The following is a 21,308-nucleotide window of genomic DNA, read 5'->3' as shown; positions in this document are numbered from 1 at the left end:
ATCTTTCTGGCAGCTGCATATACATTAACGAGTAAACATGTCGACTTCTGACGATGCCCTCATGCGTGGTGCTACGGATAGGGCGAGTTACGGAGACATGTCAGATGGGAACGTCAAAAGGTTCCATCTGTCAACAGTTTCTGCAGAGAGCAGGATCACGCGTTCTGACAACCTTAGTCTGGCAACTCCAAGGAGGCGACGGCCAGCTACCAGCACCATGGCTTGGCTCAAGACGGCGACCGAGTGCTTGATTGTCAACGTCAACCACTACAAGGCGCAGCGACGCCTTACGAAAAGACGACGTGCGTGGGTCAGATCCTCCCAGCTGGGTATTAGTCCGCGTGTTTCGACAAGCCACGGCCAACTACCCCAGCAAAACACATTTCAAGCCGTAGCTGTGAAGATACAGAAGCTTGCTAGCTCTAGCAATCAGGCACTCTCGTCAAACCCCGCCACTACTGCCGACTTGAAAACAGTCCGCAGAGCCAAGGACAGAGCAACTTTAGGTGGCACATCGACCGCTGAAAAGCGTCGTGGGCGTATATTCAACTCGGCTGACATTGACTACCTCGGGAAAGCCCTAGGCGAGGGTCCAATAAATTGCAACGGTTATTCAGGCCCGTCCGCCACTCACGAATTGAATAGCTGTCAAAGCCTGCTGGTGAATCGCCGCAGCACAGAGTCCACTGCCGAGGAACCCAGGAAACGATACAGCTATTGGGAGAACCAGAATCGCCAGAACCAGGCTGAGATCGCCAGACTCGGAGCTCAAGCAGACCAACTAAGCCGGGAGCTGTCCAGGCTGCGAGAGGTCTCGCAACACAACGAACGTTTCCACAGATACTACAAGCGGAAATACGAAACCACAGCCCATCATCTCGAGGGAACCATGCACGCGCTGCGTTTGATCGACAACGTGTGCGGCTCTTCATCGCGATCCGAAAGGTTTGTTAAATACATCGCAGGATATTATACACAAAATGTACAGGATAATAAAAATACTGATCCGCTACTTTCACAACAGTGGCGACCCCGGGCCACCTATCACCGACTTCGACCCTGCCACGTCACCCCGCGAGCACACATACTTGCAAGACGTGTGCGGAGAATAACGCCTAGTTGGAATCTTCACAGACAGTTTGTTCTACAGAATATTTCCAGATTCGATCGGTAACAAATTTGCGCCAAAAATAACAAGATCGATTTCGCCGACTTTCCTCGATAGCACAACGGGAAAGCCGCTTATCTACCGCGACTGCTACGGCACATTTGCGCACCATGTATACATACGATATTCTTGACTGCGTTTTGAGTGGATACTCATATTTCAAATTAGGCTGGACCTGATATATATGCCTGAGTGGCCGCTATGCAATCGTCGAAAGTGCTCATAGTATCACATTCGTTACATACTTTGTATATAGTTGTATATACGCCCTTCAAGCGCATCTCCCAGTGCTCATGTCTCAATTACCAAGGCATATCATTATCTATATTCAGTCCGATCCCATAGAATCCAATATTGAGAACATATTCCTGCCCTTACCGGCCATCTTTGGACTGGCTCTTGCGCCCGACGCATCTGCTGTTCGTTTCCTTTTCTTCTTACTCTTGCCCTGAAGCTTTGGTCTGTCGTCAAAAGCAATCGGCTTTGACAAGTCGGCAATTTCTTGCAGGGCGTCCAGCCCGCCGGCAGATTTCAGTCTTTGTGGAAGATCCTTGACATCATGTACGGAGCAATACTTGGTGACATGTGGTATATGGCAAAGCTCGTCTGAAAGACCTCTCAAAGCGGGCGATGGGAGAGGCTTGCGCCCGGCAACAAAGTCGAGTGCCTGCCGCAGCATTCCCAAGGAGTAGAACAGACCGTTGGTCTGCGCGACGAAGTGAAGAATGTCCCAAGAGGCAGTGTCTCGGATGGTGCCATCTGAATTAGTCCAGTAAGTAAGGACATGTAGCCCCAGTGGCTGCTTTCCTGCTTCTTGAGAGCAGCGTAATTCTTCATGGAATCCAAAGACAGTCCAAGCTAGGGATGGGTCCTGACTGGTCATAATAGAACGGATCTTTTTGATGATCTCTGTCAACCTTGTGCAAGAGACGTCGATATCACCACAATTGGACAGCTCCAGCAGCGTACCACTGGGTTTGGTCGACAATAGTCGCCTGTACTCGCGGACTTGGCTGTGTTTGTTAGCCGAGTCCTGGGCAAGCTGGAGTACGCTGTAGGCTAATTCCCTAACAGAGGTGCTCATCTCCCATGCGCTGCTTCGTGACCATGCATCCACAAGAGCAGGGAGAAACATGGTTGCTTCATTTGAAGCCTCACCAGTGCCATCCCCAACCTCGGACGCGCTCACATTGACAGGGCTGAGGGATTGAATGACAAGCTCTGAGGTCCTCGAATCCATTGGCTTCATCTCCTCAATGGAAAGCATGGCCGCGGTAGTTATGTCCTGGGGGGATAGCCGATATTGCTCCATGAACACCTCGTACTCTTTGGGGTTTGCTTTGATGGCGGCGGACTGTCTCGACTTTTCGAGTAATTTGCCTGGGCTAATGTGCGTGTCCATATGGATCTCGAAGGCAAGAGCGGACAAGCCGTAGGCTTTGGGTAGACCGAGCCTGTTGGCTATCTTTGCAGGAGTATACGTCCGAGCGTGGAAGCCACCTACGGATCCTGCAGTTTTGCCGGCTGCTGGAACTCCAATGTCCTGGAACAACGTCACACTGCCGTCCTCGCCCAAATCAAAGACTAACAAGTCCGAGTCCGAGGTCAAGATGATGCCTCCTGCGACACGTACAGACTCGGCGCAGTAGCAGTCTGCCTCCTCAGGGACAAGCTTTGTCAAGGATCCATACCGCTCCGAGTATCGCAAAGCGTCATATATGGTGCCGACTGCAAACGAAGGGATTGGCAGCGTCCCCGAGCCCGAGGGAGTGCTTGTCGCTAACCTGCCATCTAAGGAAAAGAGCCTGACGGCCTCTACTGACGTTATGCATGGTGTGATCTCCGAAACACCGTGAGGAGTAGAGAGGAAGAAGTTATTTAGTTGCCGAGAGACTTTAGTGGATCGCTCGAGCCTCTCTGCCAGCTTTCGCCTCGGCAAGTGTCCATCGAAATATATGGCAGCACTTGAAATGCCAGAAATACAGTTATGTTAGTCAGATTGGAGGGTATATTCTAAGTGAAGAGGACTATGTAGCCGGATCGTACACCGTAGGGCCATGTCGTTCCAGCTCTTGTAGCCATGCCAAAGCTGTGCCAGCCAAGAGATCGTAGCTGGGTTGCTGAAAGGGTGTCGTGGCTCCCTGTCTAGGCGAGCACAAGGAAATTATGTGGTATGCGAGGCTGGGCCCATCAACGACAATTCTGGAGCTGGAATCGAGAACGCAGTCTTTGGAGTAGGGCTTGATGTTTGTTGCCAAATTTCGGATTCCCATGGTGATTTTGTGCTCGTTTTGTTGAGCACAGTTTTTGCTGCGAGTCTTTTTGTGATTGTAGCGATTTTCCTGGTACACATATCGTGATAACTACACTTAGGTGCCTCACACCTTCCCTTAGTGGTGGTGGTGCAAGACAAGGTTGCACGTGACTATCTATTTCAATCGGTCACCTGATTAAGCTGGGCAGGTATCCATCCAACCTCCCCGTCTGCCCCAAGCCCTGGTCAAGGGCCGTGCTTCAATTGAAAAGCGTTTCCCTCGTCTTCCCCTCGCGAAAATTTTGAACCGAGATTCTACTCCTCTTCAAGATGCGCAACACTCTGATCTTCTCGGGTACCTCGTGTCCCGACCTCACCAAACGAATATGTGAAAACTTGGGCATGGCGCCGGCCGAGGCCGAGCTCACCCAATTCTCAAATGTTGGTACCCAACGGCCATGTTTGCTCGTTCCTGGCCCCTCTCCGACCTCGCAGTGGACTGAGTGAGACAGCGGGAAGTGCTGTGGTAGTCTCGCCCATTGTCAGCGGCGACGGGAAGCTGTCACTTTGCTTCCAATTCAGCGCCAGTAATGGCCAATCTCATCCTAGATTGGTTCCTCAAGGCTGACATGGTCGACTTGATCAATTGCGCAGGGCGAAACCAGCGTCCGAATCCTCACAAGCACACGAGAGAAGGATGTCTTTGTCGTCCAATCCGGCAGCCCTAAAATCAATGACACAATCATGGAGTTGTTGATCATGATTTCGGCATGCAAAGGAGGCTCAGCAAGCAAGATTACGGGTATGTCTCTATGAACTCTGTTGTTCTCGTCTTGCTTCAATCCTCCAGCTCAGGTGTTCACCCCTAATCGAAGAGGAGTAGCAAACGCTGACATGAAGCCACTCATAATTCGCAGCTGTACTACCATACTTCCCCTACAACCGCCAATCCAAGAAGAAGTCACATCGAGGAGCCATTACCGCAAGGATGCTTGCCAACTTACTACATGTTGCCGGTGTCAAGCACGTCATCACAGTCGACCTGCACGCCTCCCAGATGCAGGGCTTCTTCCAGTGTCCTGTCGACAACCTGCATGCCGAGCCTCTCATTGCCAGATGGATAAGGCTCAACGTATCAAACTGGCGAGAGGCCGTCGTTGTGTCGAAGAACGCGGGTGGCACAAAGCGAGTAACATCGCTAGCAGATGCCCTCAAGCTCAACTTTGGCATGGTTACTACCGACAAGAAACGTGGCGGTGGCAACATGACGGCAAGTATGATCCTTGAGCAACTTGACAGGCCAGACCCTGTCGCCGTTCCGACCAAGGACGGAGGTGTCGCAACAACACCTACGGCCGAAGCACCATTTCCGAACCTGGATGGTACCTCAGAGGCGACATCGTCAAAGACTCGTGTAGTGGCCGATTCCCGTGGATCGCCAAAACGTATACCTGTCAGGACGAACGGCAGATCAAGAGTCACGTCACATCCGATACAAACCGAGACCGTGGCAGAGGAAAAGGAACAGGCTGAGGGCGATGTGGTTGATAACGGAGAGGACGCAGACGATGAGAATGACGGTCGCCCCGACGAGGTAACACATGCACGTCTTTTTCAGGGACACATTGTTCCTGACGATTTTCCATCTCCATCGACATCTGCGGCAGATGCAAGCTTGCCTGACGACGATCCTATGATGATGTCTCACGCCTCTTCCTTCTTTCAACCAGATAACCATGCTCTTGGCGGCTCTGGAGATGCTGCCAGTTCAGATGAGGAAGAGGACAAACTCAAAGATCCTCGCATCGAACACATGATCACCCTAGTCGGTAATGTACGCAACCGAACAGTCTTCATTGTCGATGACATGATCGACAAGCCGGGCAGTTGGATCGCTGCTGCTGAAGCCGTCGTCAAACGGGGTGGCGCCACGACGGTCTACTGCATGGCAACCCATGGAGTCTTTGGCGGCGATTGTCTGGAGCAGTTGGAGGCTTGTGACTGCATCCACCGTATTGTTGTCACGGACAGCTATCCGATTCGCCCTGAGAAGGCAAGGAGTGCAAGCAAGCTGGTGATTCTGGACCTTTCCCATCTTCTTGCTGAGGCCATCAGGCGCAACCACAACGGTGAAGCTATCTCGCCTCTATTCCAGCACATTGTCGATTGAGCAAGCATACAATAAGCCTTTGATGACATTTTACTATGGTCTGTGGAGGCCTAACGAACATTGTACGACTCACAAAATGGTAAGGGCAAGGTATGCATTCGGTTTCTTTTCAAAGCTTGGCGTCTTTGGTGCTATGGGGCATATTTTAAAAAACGAGATGCGAAGCGAAAGGTCAAAATGCAATTAGTTTGAGCTGAACCGCTTTGATCGGTGATCCGGATACCAGTTTCTTTTTGAGGATAATCTACCCTCCTTTCCTCCTTTCCCCTTTCCATTCTATCTTATGAATTTTTCCCAAAGGTGCTTCTAGTACCACCACAGTCCTGAGAGGACTTCACCGACGATGCTACCATTTGGGTAGCAGGCATTTCCTTCATCCCAGAAGAAGTGCCTAACGGAGCGTTGGAAGATCAAATGTCCCTTGTGGACTTTCGGGCATAGAAGGCCTACTGCCCGACCGGCCGCACTCGTTGCAGCCATGGTCGCTTCCTCCAGGTTGATGGGCAGTGGGCAAGAGAACCGTCTGAACAAATTCAAGTCTAGTTTTCGACCCGCTTGGTTGAGTAGAAAATAAATGCAAAAATTGTAATGATAGAAGCGCTCCAACATTCCCGGTTTTCCTCTTTGTTCGCTTCATGTCTTGAGTTCCCTTCCAAAGTTATTGAACAGCCAAGCCGTCTTTCCCAATCATATTTGGATGTTCTCAGTAGCATTCCAAGGCTTGATGGATCCACTGTTGCTGGATTAATAAATATATCCTGTCGGCTTCCGATATCCTGCCAATTATAATTTCGCCATCCAAAGTCCGGTACCGCCTTCTACCACGGCCTTGATCAGCCTCTCTGTATCGACAAAGGTTGCGCCCATGTTATGATCAACGGGCAAGGGCATGGGCACACGGTTGCCAAACGAGGCGTCATGGCGCCAACCATGAGTGACTCCGTCGCCCCAACGCTTGGAATCGCCGAACACATACGCTCTAGTGAGCTCCTTGGAAGGTCGTGGGCAGCGGAACTCGGACGGGTCGTATTCGTTTGGTATCATGGGCTGGTAGTGGTTGCCATCGACAAAGAGCAGGAAGATATGGCGCGAATTGTAGGCGCCGCGTGTAGTCGTTTCGGTGACCAGCAGCCGCTTCTCGGTCTGGAGCGTGTACAGAACGACGAAAACGCCGTACAGATCGGCGGTGATCTGCGTCATCCACGACGGCGTCCACGATCCCGGCAGGTGCAGGATCTGCCACATATTGGCGATGAAGCGGCCCCCCGACAGTCCCTCGGCGTTAGTTTGGAAGAATCGGGCGTTGATCTTGGTATAGGATTCGTGGCGAGGGTGTCGCGGGTTCTGGAGCACGGCTTCAACGTGACGCAGGTGCTCTAACTTGACGCGCAGGCCAAAATCAGATCGGCCGTACATTTGCAGCGAGAGAGCGTTCCAGTAGCAGTTGCCCTCGTCCTGGCGGTTGTTAGCCCGGAGGAACGTGACCATCTCCACCATGGGGAAACCTCGCAGCAGGGCGGGCTGGCTGGAGCTCCTGGGAGCGTCATCTACCCAGCGCTGCCTGGCGGCGGCGGTGTATGCCTCGGTGCCGGTGGATGGCTGCGTGGGCGTCACCTGCTTTGTTTCCAGCCAGTTGTCCCAGTAGTCTCCGCTGTGCAGGGGAGTCTGTTTTGGGTGGATTGTGGCCTTCCTCGGGCTGAAGTTGTTTGCTGTTCCCTTAGTGTTGTTGCAGTCGATGCGGAATTTTTCGATGAGAAGCCTGTCCGGCTGGCGACCGTCAGGTAGATACGTCCCCGGAACCACTCCTGGGTCCTTGTCAACCAGCTGGTACCGAAGCAGCGCCTTGTTGTCGGTTTTGTAGAATGAAAAGCCGTCCCGGCGCGGGTGCGCGACGGTTTTCTTCTCTGCAGAACGGGTGACCCTGGGCATGAAAGGGTCCGGCGAGGGAGCAGAATCCCTGCGGAGTGTCACTGGCCATGAAGACGGTACGGAGCTCAGCGTAGTGCTCAGCGTAGTGCTCGGCGTCTGACTAGTCGAGGAGCCCGTGGGTGAGATGGTCACCACGTCCTCATCCGCGATGCCCAGCTCGATCGGGATCGGATTGGTCGCAGTACCGACCCGAGGGGTGGAGAACTTTTGGGGCTCTGGCGTGTCAAGTGAAATGGGGTTTTCCTGGCTACCGCCTGTTGAGCCCGTTGCTCCCGAGGGGGTTCGGGTGCGGCTGGGGGTGGCGACTTGAGCTGCAGCGGTTGTCAAGGACGTCTGTACCGGGGACTTGGGCTTCGACTTAGCCTCAGTCTTGTCGAATAAAACCTTGTAGACTAGTTCGGGCAGCCTGTCGCGGATTAGTGGCTCCTGTTTGATGTCGCAGAGGTCCAGCATATATGCCCGCTGTTGCACGGTTACGTCCTCTGGAAATACAGGGAAAGCTCTATGATGAACAGGGCACTGGAAGATCGGCGATGGTGCTACCTCGACCTTGCGTGTGGTTGGTGGCGACGGTGTCGTTCTGGCCCTTTTACAGGGAGGTTGTTCCCTCTCGGGCGTCACTGGAGCCGGTCTTTTCACCCCAATCACGACATCTTCGTTCAAGTATGCGACGGGAAGGTCTTGTTGAGCAGGCGAGGTCGCCTCGGTAGGGGGTGTGGCCACCTCAAAGGAGGATAGAGAGATAGGAGAAGGCTCTGCAACAGTGGTAGACGGCCAGGTAGACGGCGTTCGCTCGGTGGAAACTTCCTCCATAGACGCAGAGTGAAGATACTTCCCTTGTTGGCTCATCATCTCTAGGTAAACCTCGCGGACGGCCAAGACAGCGGCCTTGACAGGATCACAAAGCAACTGCCGCTTGTGGAAGTAGTACCGCTGGTCGGTAACCAAGTCATGGAACACAGGATGGTCCTCAAGGGCCGGAGAATAGTAAAAGGCAAAGCCGTCGTCCCACACCGCCTTGTCGAGGCACCTTTCGGCCTCTTTTTCTTGCTCAGTGGGATAATACCACGAAAAATACCCCGCAGGTTTCCAAAAGACGTCCACCACGCCCTCGACCTCATCCCCCGTGGCACTGTTCTTTTGTGTTGCGTTTCCGGGCTCACGGTAAAACATATAATCGCCCCGGGCCTCCCACTGAGTCCCGGGTCTATGTGTGACCCAATCGCCGGCTTGGGGTGCGATGGGTGAAGGTGATGGGAGTGTGAGAATCACGGCTTTGTGGGCTGCTTGGTTGGTCTCGGTGATGTTTGGCTCAGAGTTGGGCTCCTGTGGCTGCGGGCAACGAGGTTCCTCCAGCGATGCCGCAATCAACCGTCTGTCGACATTGGGTTCGGGAATGACTGTTTTGTTGCCATTGTGGTCCGAGACTTGGAGGACGTCATCCTTCGCGTCCCCGTTGTCGGGCAGTACCGCCTCGGGCTGGTCGACTTGTATGGCACTCCCATCAGTGTTCCCGGCGGACAATCTTAGAGCCAGGTCAGCTGCCTGAAGTTGGTAGTTATTGATGGTAGCCTCGTCCATTGTGTTGATAAATTGCTCGGTGTTCGAGATCTGTCCGGTTTGGCAGTCTGCCATAATGCAAGCCTCTGAGATGGAAGCCATCTTGTCTCGTAAAGCTCTTGGTTGGCTCCCAGGTGGTTTTTTTCGGGAAGAAAAGATGCAAAAGACGGTAGAATTAAGCGTTGGATAGAAAAGAAAGAATTTTCGAGCCCGGCTGATTGTTGTTCTCGACAACGCCGGCCTTGTGTGGCAGGTTTTGATTAGGCAGGTGATAAGCGAGTGAGGATCTCCAAGATCAGAGTTCGTTCTGGAAGTGCAAAGATAATGGGATTTCCTTCATGTTCCAAGAATTGCGGGTACGATTCTTTCAAGAGAAGAGAAAAGTGACAGCGTTCTGAGATAGTTTGGATCTGAGAGCGAGATTGGTGGTAAGTGATTCGCAGGTCTTGGGGTGTTCTGCTTTTAAATCTTCCTAGATCAGCTACAGTTAGCTTGTTGACGCATTAAAACTAGGTTTACTGACCAAGCATAAATATAAATATTATGCTATCCGGTTGCAGTGTTGCCATGTTGACGAGAGGCAACAAAAGGAGAACATGCACCCTCAAAGTTTGACGCGTTGAAAAAATTGCTCGACTTGACCTCCCTCGCCTGGTTGTCCCCGAAGTCACCAAACAGTATCTTTATATCCTTTACCAAAACAAACAAACAAAGAATGGAAACAAAAGTAGTGTTTGGAAGCTCAGGCAGATGATAACATCTGTTGTTGACAAATTCGGTCGCCACCACACGTATTATAAGACCCAAGACCCCTATTTACAAAACCACCCCCCCCCCCCAATTTCCAACATTATCCAAGCCATACAAAAGATAGGTGCTGGCTTGACCAGTGAACCTGGAAAACCATACATATTTCCATACAAACCACACTGTAGCGTAGCATTCGGTGATGAACAATGTCCCCTCATCGTCACCTGGTACACAAATACAACGCCTTCCGTTTGCTCGTCCCTCAGGAAATACCCTTGCGCCCAACACCGTGAATCTCATCTACAAGTTCACTCAAGTGGCTAGTGACCTCGTTGTCGCGATCCGTCTCGATATGCTGTAACAGATTCTCGCTGGGAGAGGTTGCCTTGCTAACGCCCCGTATGATGCGCCACGCCAGTCTGAACTCGTCGCGGATGCCGACGATTCCGTTATGCGTCACCGTTCGCGCAACGTTGTGATCAGTCTCGAACGGGTCCTCGATTGCAAAGAGATAGCGATTGCGAACCTCCTTCGTTTCCGTGCTGGCGGCCTGTCGAAGTGGACCGGTAGAGCGCGGTGAGGTAGCAAGTTGACCCGAAGGCTCAAAAAGCGTCGCAGGAGCACTGGCGGGTGTACTTGGCTGTCGCACAATGACGGTCTTGGCTCCAGTCCAACCCTTTTCTTGCTTTGTCAAGAGTCCGCCCGGCGTTCGCAGGCTCAGGACTTCACGCCCCCATTCAAATCCGTGACCTTGCCCTATACTTAAAGCACCTGGATGCGCGTAGTACTCAAAGAAGCCGCGCAGCAAGTGCCCAACTGAGTCTCGATTTTGCGTGAGTAGATTTTGACTCGCTAGGCCCTTTATCTCCTCTTCATCTCTCCAAAAACGCACATCTTTACCCTTGCAAAATTGTGTTGCCTCCATCTCTGCTGGGGTCATATGCGGGTTCGGTGGCCTTGCCAATTGCTGTAGATTGGGGCAGACAAAAGGTTGTGCAACATTCACCAGATAGTGCAGCACCATGAGAACGTAGCCGTAGCTGCTCAGAGTTCCCCTATACGGGGTATTTATGCCACGGGCTTTTGCCCAATGCTTGACAAATAGTACCATGGGCCGCACTCGGGGGTCTACATAAGAGTAGCATCGAAGAAGCAGCGTGTTTTGTAGGGCGAGGTGTGCCGAGAAGTTGATGTCGCATTGAACACCAACGCCAGACTTTGGAAACTCTAGTCCGTTGCCGAAAGGATCGCGCGGAGCTTTGCGAACCGCGGCCGAGGGATCTGATAGGCTTTTGACGGCCTGGACAGTGGCCATGTCTTGAGGAGTCAAGGGAACTACAAAGTCGTAGTAATGATGAGGAGGGTTGGAACGCTGCAATGGCCTTCGAAGAATACCAATGTACGTTTTTATGAGTTCGATATCGTTTGGGTAGAGGCCCTTGGAAAGAGCCTTCTCAAAGTCGGCTGCCAATTGGAGGCTCTTGTGTAGTCGTGCAACAGCCTTCAAGCTGCTGGACCCCATACTGTCGATACAAGTGAGCACCTGGTCGCGGATCTTGTGGTCCCAGATGCCTAATGCATACTGGCGAATGGCAATCGGCAGACGAAGGTTGTCTTGGTTTGTTACGTCGTAAACCCCAAGCTCCATGCAAAGCTTGACAGTTCGCTGATGATACTCGAGGGCCGACTCGCTCTGTAACTGCTTCAAGGTCTGGATCTGGAGTGAAGGGATATTTTGAAGCATGCTCCGCATAAGCTTTAGTTCCTTACTAAAGCCCAGTGGATCAGTTCCAAACGACCTCTGGTCCTGCAGCACACCCCAATACTTGATCTTGTTGGTCGCTTCGCTCTCTAAGCGCGGGTCTTTCTCCGGGAGTGATCGTTTGTCCCACGCCATTGCCAGAAGCTCACCCTCTATCTGGGCCATCATTCCTGAAAGACCGCGGTAGTGAGTATGCTCTGCTTCGGTTCCGGCAAAAACAGAATATCTGCTGTTGAGGCGGGTTTTGAGCTCCTCGTCGGCCAACCCATGCACAAAGGCGTATGCGACATCTGTTACAACTTGGAGATCATCATCGGAGAGCTCGCTAGCGTTGGTACTGTTTATATCGCGTTTGCCAAACTTTCTAAGGAGTTTCTTCGCCGAGTTGAAGTAATTGCCGAGACTTGTCGTGCCGATTTGTCTCAATTTGGCAAGTTCGTCCTCATATAGCCCAGATCCCGGAACCAACGCCAGCTCTGGGTTGCCCAGAGCAACTTCAGCTGCGGGTGATGCCACAGCAGCACTCTCCTGCGACTCGATTACAACAGGACTTGTATCTTCGTCTTCGTCTTCGGCAGCTTCATCGCCGCTAGCACCGTGGTCTTCCGGTTCTCCTCTTTCCCATTTTACTCTTGCCTGGCAAAGCGCCTTATAAAGCTGCTCTGAAGGCTTCTCGCAGAGCTTTATTATGGGCACCCTTGTGCGTGTGAGTAATCTGGCTCCAAGACCAGCTTCGAGAAATGCCTTTTCCAAGAGTCGTGGTACAGGCGAACTGCCGTCGTCAGGCTGAGGACAAGAGAGCGGTGATAGAAGACCCAGATCCATGTCAGAGGCCTTTGTAGCAAACCCAGAGGAAAGGCTGCCAAAGCACCTTAGCTGCACCGTCTCTGGAATGAAGTTTGGGTCATACTGCAGCTCATGTTGCGCGATGGTTTTGCGACAGATGTACTCGATCCTGAGGCGAAACTCCTCGTTTCTGGCAATTTCTTCAAAGGAAATCTCGGCGTCCTTGATAATAGTTTCGCACAGCCCGTTCAAAAGGGCCGCCTGGCTGTCTAGAGTCTCTTGTGTCAAGGGGGGATGCCGTCCGTGACCTCCAGTGTGCAAACCTCTATGGCCTGAGCTAGCCTCAAACTGAGGCCTCGGGTACTGCTGGTGTCGATTCCTTAGCATTCCATCCGAGTTTCCGCCATGCTGAGGTCGCCACTGGTCCTCAAACCCAGGAGGGCCATTGCTCGGTAGGTTCTGGCGGTGATTCATATAGCGATGACTAGGCGGGGACCCATGATGGTTGGAATCAAACTGGTTTAGTGTGCCCGACTGAAATCTTTGCGAGTGTTGGTATGGCTGCGCATTGTACCGATGGGCAGCGGAGCTCAGAGGTGATCCCCACTGATTACTGGATGCTAAAGGGCGTGGATCGATGGGGATGGACAGTTGAGCGGAGAGTTCCCGCCTTTGGGCCTGATTTAGACGCTTTCGTCCCGTCTTGGGCTGCTTGGCAGCCGCAACCTCGGGCGGACCGGGCAAAGGTTGAACATCGGAATCCAGTAATGAGTCCCGTGCTACCCCACTTGGGATGTCAATAGAGGTCTTTGCCGGTGATGAAAACGGCAAGGAACCATTGTCGTTTCCATTGTTGGAGAGTATAAGACCGCGCAGCCTATCCTCCAGGCCTGCAGGTCGGGCCCCGGGCCTTTCCATGTGGAGACTGATTGAAGGCCACAAGCCATCAGTGGCCCTATTGGCCAACCCTTGCGTGCTCCGGTGGTTTCCGGGTCAGGCTCAGAAGGTTAGTCGAATATGGGGGTGAGGTGAACGAGGCAGCCTATATGATTTGTGCAAAACCACTAGTTTAGAGATGACTGCTCTGTTCTTTATGCCAAACTTATGCAAAACAGAAGCTTTGCATGGTCCAACTGACGATCAGCCTCATCTCGTGGGCGAGGCGAAATGTTTTTAATGATATGTGACCTCAGGGCCTTGCATCCAGAACTTTGACAAAAAGGGAGATTCACCCAAAAGGTAATGCCTAGGGAAGAATAGCTTACATACAGGCCGAGAATGAGCTAAACTCTGTGTTGGCGAACAACCTGACTGAGATGCTCATAGAATGTCATTTAGCATTGACACACCGAACCTAGTTTGTAGCTTTTAGTTGGCCGGGCGCAGTGAAGACAGTGAAAAGTGATAAATCATCGAAGCAGCATAAAAGGTCAGCCTTGACGAATTTGAGCAAGGATAAAGGGAAGCCTCAAGTCAATCAAGGGCCACCTTAGCATGCAGTCCTTTCTGCTACTGAGCAGTCAGACCCGTCCCACACAGTGTGTATCCGCACTACTGCTCTTTTGCAGCACCTCATAAAGAAACCGAGCCAGAGAAAGCAAGTACAAACCAAACATGTGCTGGGTATTGATAACTCTACCGCAATTAGTCGCATTATCTACCAGTATTCATCCCGGTGCCCGTATCATTCATACACACCTGGCTAGCTTTCAGCTTCGTAGTAAAGCTTCAGCTATAGTTGCACCTCAATACTTTCCTTGGTACTTGACCAACCTCCTCTTGCGATGCTTCGTGACGGTGCCTGCAAGCTCAAGACACTGTAAGATGGATTCCGATCAAATAGCTCCACTATGGGCGTTCCAGTCCCTGGTTGGTGATTGGCAGGTTTACAAAGAACTTATGGGCCACAAGAAACTCCACAAGCGAATCCGGCACTGTACAGAAGCCAACCCCGTCATTCCGCATGCAGACAAGCAAGTAGCCGTCAGGTCACCGTCAACATTTATTTTACTTTCACACTACTGCTGATGTTCATCAACGCGCATAGGTAGCCAAACCAAGGGAAGTTCGCATGTGCACTCTTCTTGCCCTCTGTTATTTGAAATTGCTGTCGCGCTCTCTCTTTCTTTTCTCCCACATAAGAACAAGCATTTCATCAAAATATTTCGATGGTGTTCGTTCCTGACATTGCCCACTTTCCCTCGGTGCCAAGGCCTTTTTAAATCGATCTTCACCCTCTCTCTCTCTACTTCACTTGAGCGCAATCCTAGCTGCTCAAATATAACCTCCGCTCTTCGTCCATCAGACAAATCAATATGAGCGCGCCGCCACCTCCCAATGCTCCGAACGGGCAGCCTGGCCAGGCGCCCAAACGCCCGTACCGCAAACCACGCGCGGTAAATCCACTGGTGGCGCGAGGCCGAAACGACCCATCCAAGCAGATGAACCGGCCCGCTTCTACCGTGAAGCCGTCCGCGACTGTCATTGCAAAAGCCGGCCCGTCAAAGGATCCGGTTGAGGCCCTCCGCGAGCAGGACTTTCAGAAGCTTAAGGACTTTGAGGCCCGGCGCAAGCTCAACGGTGGCTGGACCGATCCTGCGCCGCCCAATGTTGTCGAGTATCCGCTCATGGTTTCGAAGCGCGCCCTGATGGAGGCACGTTTCCATGTCATGCGATTGTCCCGGGCCAAGGCAGTCCAGGGCGATCCGGTAAACGGCATCGATCCCACCGACCCTGAACAGTTCTCGCGTCCAGTTACCCTCCATCGCCGCGACCCCCGACAGCCAGCGGCGGCCAGAGTCGTACCAGAGGAGGAGGAAGTCAAACCGAGCCCACCTCCACCCGAGCCTACAACAGACGACAAAGAGGCTGAGAGATTGGCACAGATCAAAGCGGATAAGGAAGCCCAACGTGCCGCGGACCTTGCCCAGATCGCGCCGACAATCAAGCCTAATGAGCCACCTGCGCAGAAGAAGCCGCAACCGCAAAAGAAAGAGAAAGCATTCACGTCGCATAGACAGACGAAGAAGGACTACGATCCTAAGACATCCGAGTTGCGTTATGAAGAAGCTCTGCCATGGCATTTGGAAGATGCGGATGGCAAGAACGTGTGGGTTGGCCAATATGTTGCCGCTCTGTCCCAGGCAAACGTTGGTCTTGTTATTAGTGGTGAGGGCTTTAAGATGGTTCCGTTGGAGAAGTACTACAAGTTCACGTCAAAGCCTCACTTCAAGGCATTCAGCATCGAACAGGCTGAGAGTATCATGAAGCAGAACATTGCCATCGGCCCTCACAAGATGACTGAGGAGAAGAAGGAGCAAATGAAGCTCGAGCAAGAAATTGCGGCTACGCGGGATTTCCTTCGAGGTGGCAGGGCAACCAAGGTCAAGAAGGAAAGCAACACCTACAGGTCTGCTCCCAGGTCCGAGAAGCTTGATCAGGATGACATTGATATGTCTGGCGATGAGTTCCAGGATGATGACGAAAACCACACGTTTGAGAAGGAGAGGGATGAGGAGACCAAGGAGGCAAAAGAGCGACAGCGGCGGAACCACCTCGGTGCAAACCTGTTTGGTGATGCGAACGAGAAGCAAGTAGAGAAAGAGGAGGCCGAGGAGGAGCTCATGGAGCAGCTGCGAAAGGAAGAGGGCAAGCGTGTCCGCAAGGCTCTGGCCCGTCGCGAGAAGCACTTGATGTACCAGAGTGATTCTGACGACAAGGACAACCCATACGACTCGTCGAGTGTAAGTTTATCCCCACTATCTAGTCAGGGTTCTCCTGCTAACTCGATTTACAGAGCTCGGAATCGGAGCCTGACGAGGAAAAGGAAGCCAAGGAGAAAGAGGCCAAAGAGAAGGAGGCGAAGGAGAAAGAAGCGAAGGAAGCCAAGGAGAAGGAAAAGCTTGCCGTAGGAGCCTCAGCTAAAGGCAGTGGAACTTCCCCTAGTAAGAACAAGCAAGGGAAGTCTCTCAAGCGCCCGGGTTCTCCAAATCTGTCCGAATCGAGCGAGAACGAAGCATCCCGCAAGAAGGCGAAGAAGCTGGCCACCGGCTCAGTACAACCCAGCCGATCCGGCACTCCTGTACCCGGGCAGCGTGCCAAGGGCCCCGGTGGAGCTACCAGCGATGGTGAGGCTACCGGTGGAGAGATGTCGGATGGCGGCATTAAGAAGAACCGACTTAAGTTGGGAGCCACCGGCAGCAGTTCTCGTGGCACGCCTGTTGGCTCCAGGGCCGGAAGCCCTATTCCAGGATCTGGTAGGTTTCTGGATACACTCACTGTTCAAATTTGCTGTGCCGGGTAACTGTTAACCACTCGAACCTTATAGGCTCAAAACCCGGATCGCCCATTAAGGCTGACAGCCCCAAGCCGGGCGTTGTCACTCCTGACGAGATCGTGGCCGCTCTTGCAGCAAATCCCCAGGGTATAGCCATAGGAGATCTGCTTAAGCGCTACTTCAGTGACCGAGTTGGAACGGGCGAAAACCAGATTCACAGGAAGGAGTTTATCAGTCTGGTCGTCCGCCACTCACAACTCGATAAGGTTGACAAGCTGCTGCGGATGAAGCCAAGCAAATAGTGTAATTGCTTGCATTGCACTGTCAGGCCTCCAGTATTTCATCCATATCAAGAGGGATAATAACATCAAACAGCTCCTTCACACAATAAACATCGTTTCAACCAGGGACAATACCAGGCATGGTCTAATCCTAAAGCCAAGGAAATAGTGTCCTTGCTTGTCTTGCACTGTCAGGTCCCCAGCGATTGTGGCCGCTCTTAAAGCAAACCCGCGGGGTATTAGCTGTCGGAATTTTTTTATGCGATATTTCAGCCATATCGATGGGGACAATCACATCAAACGGCTCGCCCATACAATATACCTTCATTCAACCAGGGACTGGAGAACGGGTCGTTTGATCCTAGGACGAAGAGGACGACCAGCGAGGTTTTTGCCTCGGCTACAGTATTCCAAGGGTCGCAGAACTAGAAAATAATATGGGCAATACCCATTGAATCCGGGAACAGTGGTCAGTTTCTGGATTCTTGTGATTGATTATCATAGCGCAATTGTGTACAAAAGCGGAAACCATCCCGAAGGCGATCCTTCTTTGAACCAAGTGATATTTAGAGGCAGCGAGCAGTTTAGTCGTTTATCAGCAAACAAAGGTATATATATATATTACTCATTCATCCATTTGCCAATTGTATTCGAGATCCTTGGTTCGTTCACGCCGGTTCAATGCTTTGAACCGTTCAGCCTCGAAACCAATGCCACGGTCGACGCCGTCCCAGCGGTAGCCTGGCCGTATCCCATATCTGTTGGGAGCCGCAGGTCCTTTGTAAACCGGCCTGCCCTTGACTCGCCTGCCTCCAGTCTTTGCTGTGCCTCCAGCCTCCCTCTTGTCGTTTTCACTCATGAACTGCATCATGGGATCGTTCCACCTCTGCTCGGACTTCATGGCATTGTTCATCTCCTCGTCGTCCTTGCCTCTGGCCAGAGGCATGAGCGCCGCGTCCTCGAGCTTCTCGCGGCGCCTGCGCGCCTCTTCGATCTGAACCTCTCCCTTGAGCGCCTCCTTGGCCGCCCGCTGCTTCTCGGCCTCTGCTTTTCTCTTTTGTTCCCGCTGCAGCGTGACGTCTATCCGCCGGCCCGTGGCGTCTCGGAAAACCGTCTCCTCCTCCCCGCTGCTGTCGCCGCCGCCGCCGCGCGCAGCCCGCCGCTCCGCCCGCTCCCGCTCGTACTGAGCCTTCTCCTCGGCCCGCCTCCTCTGCAGCTGCGCCGCCACCGTCGCGGCGGTCTGGAGCCCTGCGTGCGTGCCGTCGCTCATCTTGACGGCTGCCACTGAGGCACCCTCCACGACCGGCGCATCGTCCTCGGCATCCCGGGCGGCCGCGCTTTCTGCGGCCGCCGACGCTAGGATAGCATCTGCTGCGGCGGCCTCATGGTCTGTGTTGGTCTTGCTGCTCCCGCCACCGCCGAGCGTCTTCCAGCTCGACTTGGTGGCCCTTCTGAACTCGGCCGATGTCCCTGCTATCGTCGCTGCGGCGCTCAGCTCGTCGGCGTCGGCGTCACGGCTCGAGGGTTTGGTCCAGGCTGCATCGTCATCGTCGTCCTGGATTAAGAGGCCGGCGCCTTCCTTAATCTTCTTGCTGTCGCCATGCTTTCTCTTGCGCTTCTTTGAGGGCTTCGGGTCGGCTGTGAGATAATGGTCGGCAAGGTACGATGCCAAGTCCGATGGCATGCTGGCGTGACGTGTGGAACAACGATGCCCGCTCGGATGGCGGCCGGAGTGAGACGAGTCCTCGGGATCTCTCTGTTGCCCTTAATTGATGAATAATATACAACTCGTAGGAATTGTATTCTCTATCCCAAAAGTCGATGCACAGGTACGGTTGCTACAATCCGATGGCAGGGGCGCGCGCTTTAATGATGACTAATCCTCTCTACGCGTCCTTGTTCGCGAAGGATGAGATAGATTTGAGACTTGAAGTCACGTGTGCAGTTGCTTATCATTATCTTGGCCTCGCTCGCGAGCCGACAATGCCATGACATCACACCCCCTGCTGACAAACCCCTGGAGAAGTAATTACAACTTCGTAGGTTGGAGTCAATTACGTGCTATGACCAGCCAAGCCAGCCGCCATACGCGACGAGCGTCAAAGCAAAGGTGCAATCGAACCTCAAAGCAGGCTCATGAACAGTCAAGCTATGACGCTACAGCTGTCGAGTATGAAAGGTCTGCATCCTCCATTGGAGTACTAGACAATCGGTCACCTCGATGAGGCATCGGAAATGCCGGGGGTTGCTACCGGTCACTTGGGTGGTTTCAAGAACCCTGTGTCCATGCATGTTTCGCCCGTACAACATAGCATGGAAGTGTGTTTGGTTTGGTTTAGCTGTGGAATCGAGATACATAAGCTTCGGCCTTGCGCGACACCCTGATGGTAATGGCCAGCCATATAGACTGAGACTGACACAGCAGGGCAATTCAGCACATCGTATTTCAAAGATTTCGTGTTTAGATGCACGCACCTTTCACAAGTATACTTTGCATGGTCTTATCAGATGCGTGCAGGCACCGGGTAAGTTCGGGTGATATTGCTAGGTCGTTGAAGGTCACTTCCGCGGGAGCCTGTGCTGTGATATTGACGTTTTGTTTTTTTGGGGTGCGTGCTATCAATAGAAACCTCCTCGGACCGCTGACCAAACCTGTGCCATACGGCGTTGCCAACTCTGCCTCGTAATGACCTTTGTTTTGCCTGGAAAGCTTACGGTAATCCTTGATTTTCACAACACGCGCCAAGATCGGTTGCTCAGGCTGAGCAATGGCTGTTTTCATTGATGCGGTTGCACAGTATTGGAGATTTTGATTGACGGTGTGTGCACAAAGGCCTGAAGAGTTAGCCTGCGTGACCAAAACTTGCCAGATCCGGGATTTTATCTGCTCATGTCGCCAAATTCGGTTGCCAGAAAAGCCTCTCTCAGTCTGTAATCTCAGCCCAGAAGTCTACCGGTCGACCTAGACCTTGATACTTGATAGGAGGTTGCTCAGCTCTCCTCTGCTAACATTAGTAAACGCTTCAATTGACTGGTATTGTTCACCGAGCCACAGTAAATGCCCCGGCGTTTCCGGGGTTCGGGAAGCATGCGTATTGCCGTCCCGAATGGATACAGTAGCTGCCTGGTAGGTACCTTAGGTAGGTACACAGATAAGGTACCGATTATGCCTGTGGAGCAGAAAGAAGCAGCAGCACCGTGGATTCGAAATGCGGGGTGCATGCGTGGGAGTGATCGACGTGGACCGTAACTGCGATAGCGTCGCCTCTTGCCTGAGGGAATTTAGGTTGCGCGAATCCGTCTTTTTCACTTAGCTATGCGCTCATCTTACAACCGTGGCCAACCTAGGATGAACTCTTAAAAATATGTAGTCAAGAGGCCCTGAAGAGAGTGGAACCACTCGAGTGAAAAAAAAAGTCTGCGAATTAGACTTGAACCTAGACTAGAAACAACCAGATACCCTGCTGCTTGTCATCCGTATGTGCGAGTCAATCTTGAGGGCCTTGTTGGATGCCCGCTCGATGTGCAATCAACAGTAAGAGTAATGGTTGCTACATGGGTAAAATTTCTATCTTGGGCACCGTTCTCGGCTCCTTCAATGAGATGGCGAAACGGATGATTCGGAGACAAGGATTACGACCTACCTATCAAGGCTACCTCTGACGTGTTAAACAACGATAAAGTGGCATAACAATGTCGCAAGCCTATTACTCTTAGATTGGACTATAATTGCAGTACAGACCCGTATGCACTGTATTATACCATCTATGGTACCTATAACTAGAACTAGAACTAGATTAGGGAGACTAGGCCCAACGATAGGAGACCCCCCACAGACTTTGACCAATTACTCGTAAAATCAGCTGCCCGTGGGTACCTGTATGCTGGCTCAGCCTTCAGCGCTCAGCAGCCTCGGGCGATAAAATGCGAATTACAAAAAGAAAAGGGCGGGCGCAAACTGTTAGCCAAGCAGAGCACGAGCGCGATTTCTGACATGTTTTCATGCAGATAGCCACCTAGGTAAGTTACGATACCTTAGGCGCCCCCCTTCCCAGACAGCTTTTACCAGATAACCAAGGCATTTGGACCGAGGCAAAGGTTTGTTCAGCAATCAGACGTACACAAAGTGAGGGCGGGCATTTCCATTTTTCCGAATGGCTGTCCGTCCATCTGATCTGATTTCATCATCGTCATGATCGATTTTTACCTGGGGAAGTTCAGGAACAACACGCCGCAGCTGTCATCATCATCATCGGAGTCTGGCAGGGGTTGCCATGGGGTGCACGCCGGTTCGAATGAGCTGCTTCTGCCCTGTGCTTTGAAATGCTGGATTAATTGGTCACGCCGGACTTGCAGCCCCAATCTTTTGTTG

At 52.4% G+C, this 21,308-nt stretch overlaps 7 protein-coding genes across 7 annotated transcripts; 3 read left to right on the top strand and 4 right to left on the bottom strand.

Annotated features, from left to right (window-relative positions):
• Nucleotides 1-37: 37 nt before the first annotated feature.
• MGG_01830 (uncharacterized protein) lies at nucleotides 38-1,112 on the top strand (the record flags this gene model as incomplete). The annotated part of the gene is made up of 2 exons (XM_003714801.1): nucleotides 38-945; nucleotides 1,025-1,112. The coding sequence occupies 2 exons, from the start codon at nucleotides 38-40 to the stop codon at nucleotides 1,110-1,112; spliced, it is 996 nt and encodes a 331-aa protein (XP_003714849.1).
• Nucleotides 1,113-1,496: 384 nt separating this feature from the next.
• MGG_01829 (uncharacterized protein) lies at nucleotides 1,497-3,441 on the bottom strand (the record flags this gene model as incomplete). The annotated part of the gene is made up of 2 exons (XM_003714800.1): nucleotides 1,497-3,132; nucleotides 3,215-3,441. The coding sequence occupies 2 exons, from the start codon at nucleotides 3,439-3,441 to the stop codon at nucleotides 1,497-1,499; spliced, it is 1,863 nt and encodes a 620-aa protein (XP_003714848.1).
• Nucleotides 3,442-3,671: 230 nt separating this feature from the next.
• MGG_01828 (ribose-phosphate pyrophosphokinase 1) lies at nucleotides 3,672-6,222 on the top strand. Its single transcript, XM_003714799.1, has 3 exons — nucleotides 3,672-3,863; nucleotides 4,077-4,224; nucleotides 4,340-6,222. The coding sequence occupies exons 1-3, from the start codon at nucleotides 3,753-3,755 to the stop codon at nucleotides 5,590-5,592; spliced, it is 1,512 nt and encodes a 503-aa protein (XP_003714847.1). The 5' UTR covers nucleotides 3,672-3,752; the 3' UTR covers nucleotides 5,593-6,222.
• Nucleotides 6,223-6,375: 153 nt separating this feature from the next.
• MGG_01827 (uncharacterized protein) lies at nucleotides 6,376-9,183 on the bottom strand (the record flags this gene model as incomplete). Its single annotated transcript, XM_003714798.1, has 1 exon — nucleotides 6,376-9,183. The coding sequence occupies one exon, from the start codon at nucleotides 9,181-9,183 to the stop codon at nucleotides 6,376-6,378; it is 2,808 nt and encodes a 935-aa protein (XP_003714846.1).
• Nucleotides 9,184-9,508: 325 nt separating this feature from the next.
• Nucleotides 9,509-13,849, bottom strand: MGG_11129 (caffeine-induced death protein 1). Its single transcript, XM_003714797.1, has one exon. It carries the CDS (start codon nucleotides 13,295-13,297, stop codon nucleotides 10,094-10,096), a length of 3,204 nt encoding a protein of 1,067 aa, XP_003714845.1. The 5' UTR covers nucleotides 13,298-13,849; the 3' UTR covers nucleotides 9,509-10,093.
• Nucleotides 13,850-14,350: 501 nt separating this feature from the next.
• On the top strand, nucleotides 14,351-17,591 carry MGG_11130 (uncharacterized protein). Its single transcript, XM_003714796.1, has 3 exons — nucleotides 14,351-16,122; nucleotides 16,176-16,635; nucleotides 16,707-17,591. Exons 1-3 carry the CDS (start codon nucleotides 14,695-14,697, stop codon nucleotides 16,955-16,957), a joined length of 2,139 nt encoding a protein of 712 aa, XP_003714844.1. The 5' UTR covers nucleotides 14,351-14,694; the 3' UTR covers nucleotides 16,958-17,591.
• Nucleotides 17,394-18,823, bottom strand: MGG_01826 (pre-mRNA-splicing factor CWC26). The gene has a single exon (XM_003714795.1). The coding sequence runs from the start codon at nucleotides 18,618-18,620 to the stop codon at nucleotides 17,562-17,564; it is 1,059 nt and encodes a 352-aa protein (XP_003714843.1). The 5' UTR covers nucleotides 18,621-18,823; the 3' UTR covers nucleotides 17,394-17,561.
• Nucleotides 18,824-21,308: the final 2,485 nt, after the last annotated feature.

The sequence above is a fragment of the Pyricularia oryzae genome, chromosome 2, assembly GCF_000002495.2.
Source record: "Pyricularia oryzae 70-15 chromosome 2, whole genome shotgun sequence".
Taxonomy (NCBI): domain Eukaryota; kingdom Fungi; phylum Ascomycota; class Sordariomycetes; order Magnaporthales; family Pyriculariaceae; genus Pyricularia; species Pyricularia oryzae.
Note: the sequence above shows the minus strand (reverse complement) of the source record. Positions and strands in the feature narration are given on the sequence as shown.

Bases quoted from the DNA above. Each gene is read 5' to 3' on its own strand.
- MGG_11130 (XM_003714796.1), top strand. From the start codon at position 14,695: ATGAGCGCGCCGCCACCTCCCAATGCTCCGAACGGGCAGCCTGGCCAG. The intron at 16,123-16,175 runs GTAAGTTTATCC...CTCGATTTACAG, and splicing joins ACCCATACGACTCGTCGAGT to AGCTCGGAATCGGAGCCTGA. The intron at 16,636-16,706 runs GTAGGTTTCTGG...CGAACCTTATAG, and splicing joins AAGCCCTATTCCAGGATCTG to GCTCAAAACCCGGATCGCCC.
- MGG_11129 (XM_003714797.1), bottom strand. From the start codon at position 13,297: ATGGAAAGGCCCGGGGCCCGACCTGCAGGCCTGGAGGATAGGCTGCGC.
- MGG_01826 (XM_003714795.1), bottom strand. From the start codon at position 18,620: ATGCCATCGGACTTGGCATCGTACCTTGCCGACCATTATCTCACAGCC.
- MGG_01828 (XM_003714799.1), top strand. From the start codon at position 3,753: ATGCGCAACACTCTGATCTTCTCGGGTACCTCGTGTCCCGACCTCACC. The intron at 3,864-4,076 runs GTTGGTACCCAA...TCAATTGCGCAG, and splicing joins AGCTCACCCAATTCTCAAAT to GGCGAAACCAGCGTCCGAAT. The intron at 4,225-4,339 runs GTATGTCTCTAT...CATAATTCGCAG, and splicing joins CTCAGCAAGCAAGATTACGG to CTGTACTACCATACTTCCCC.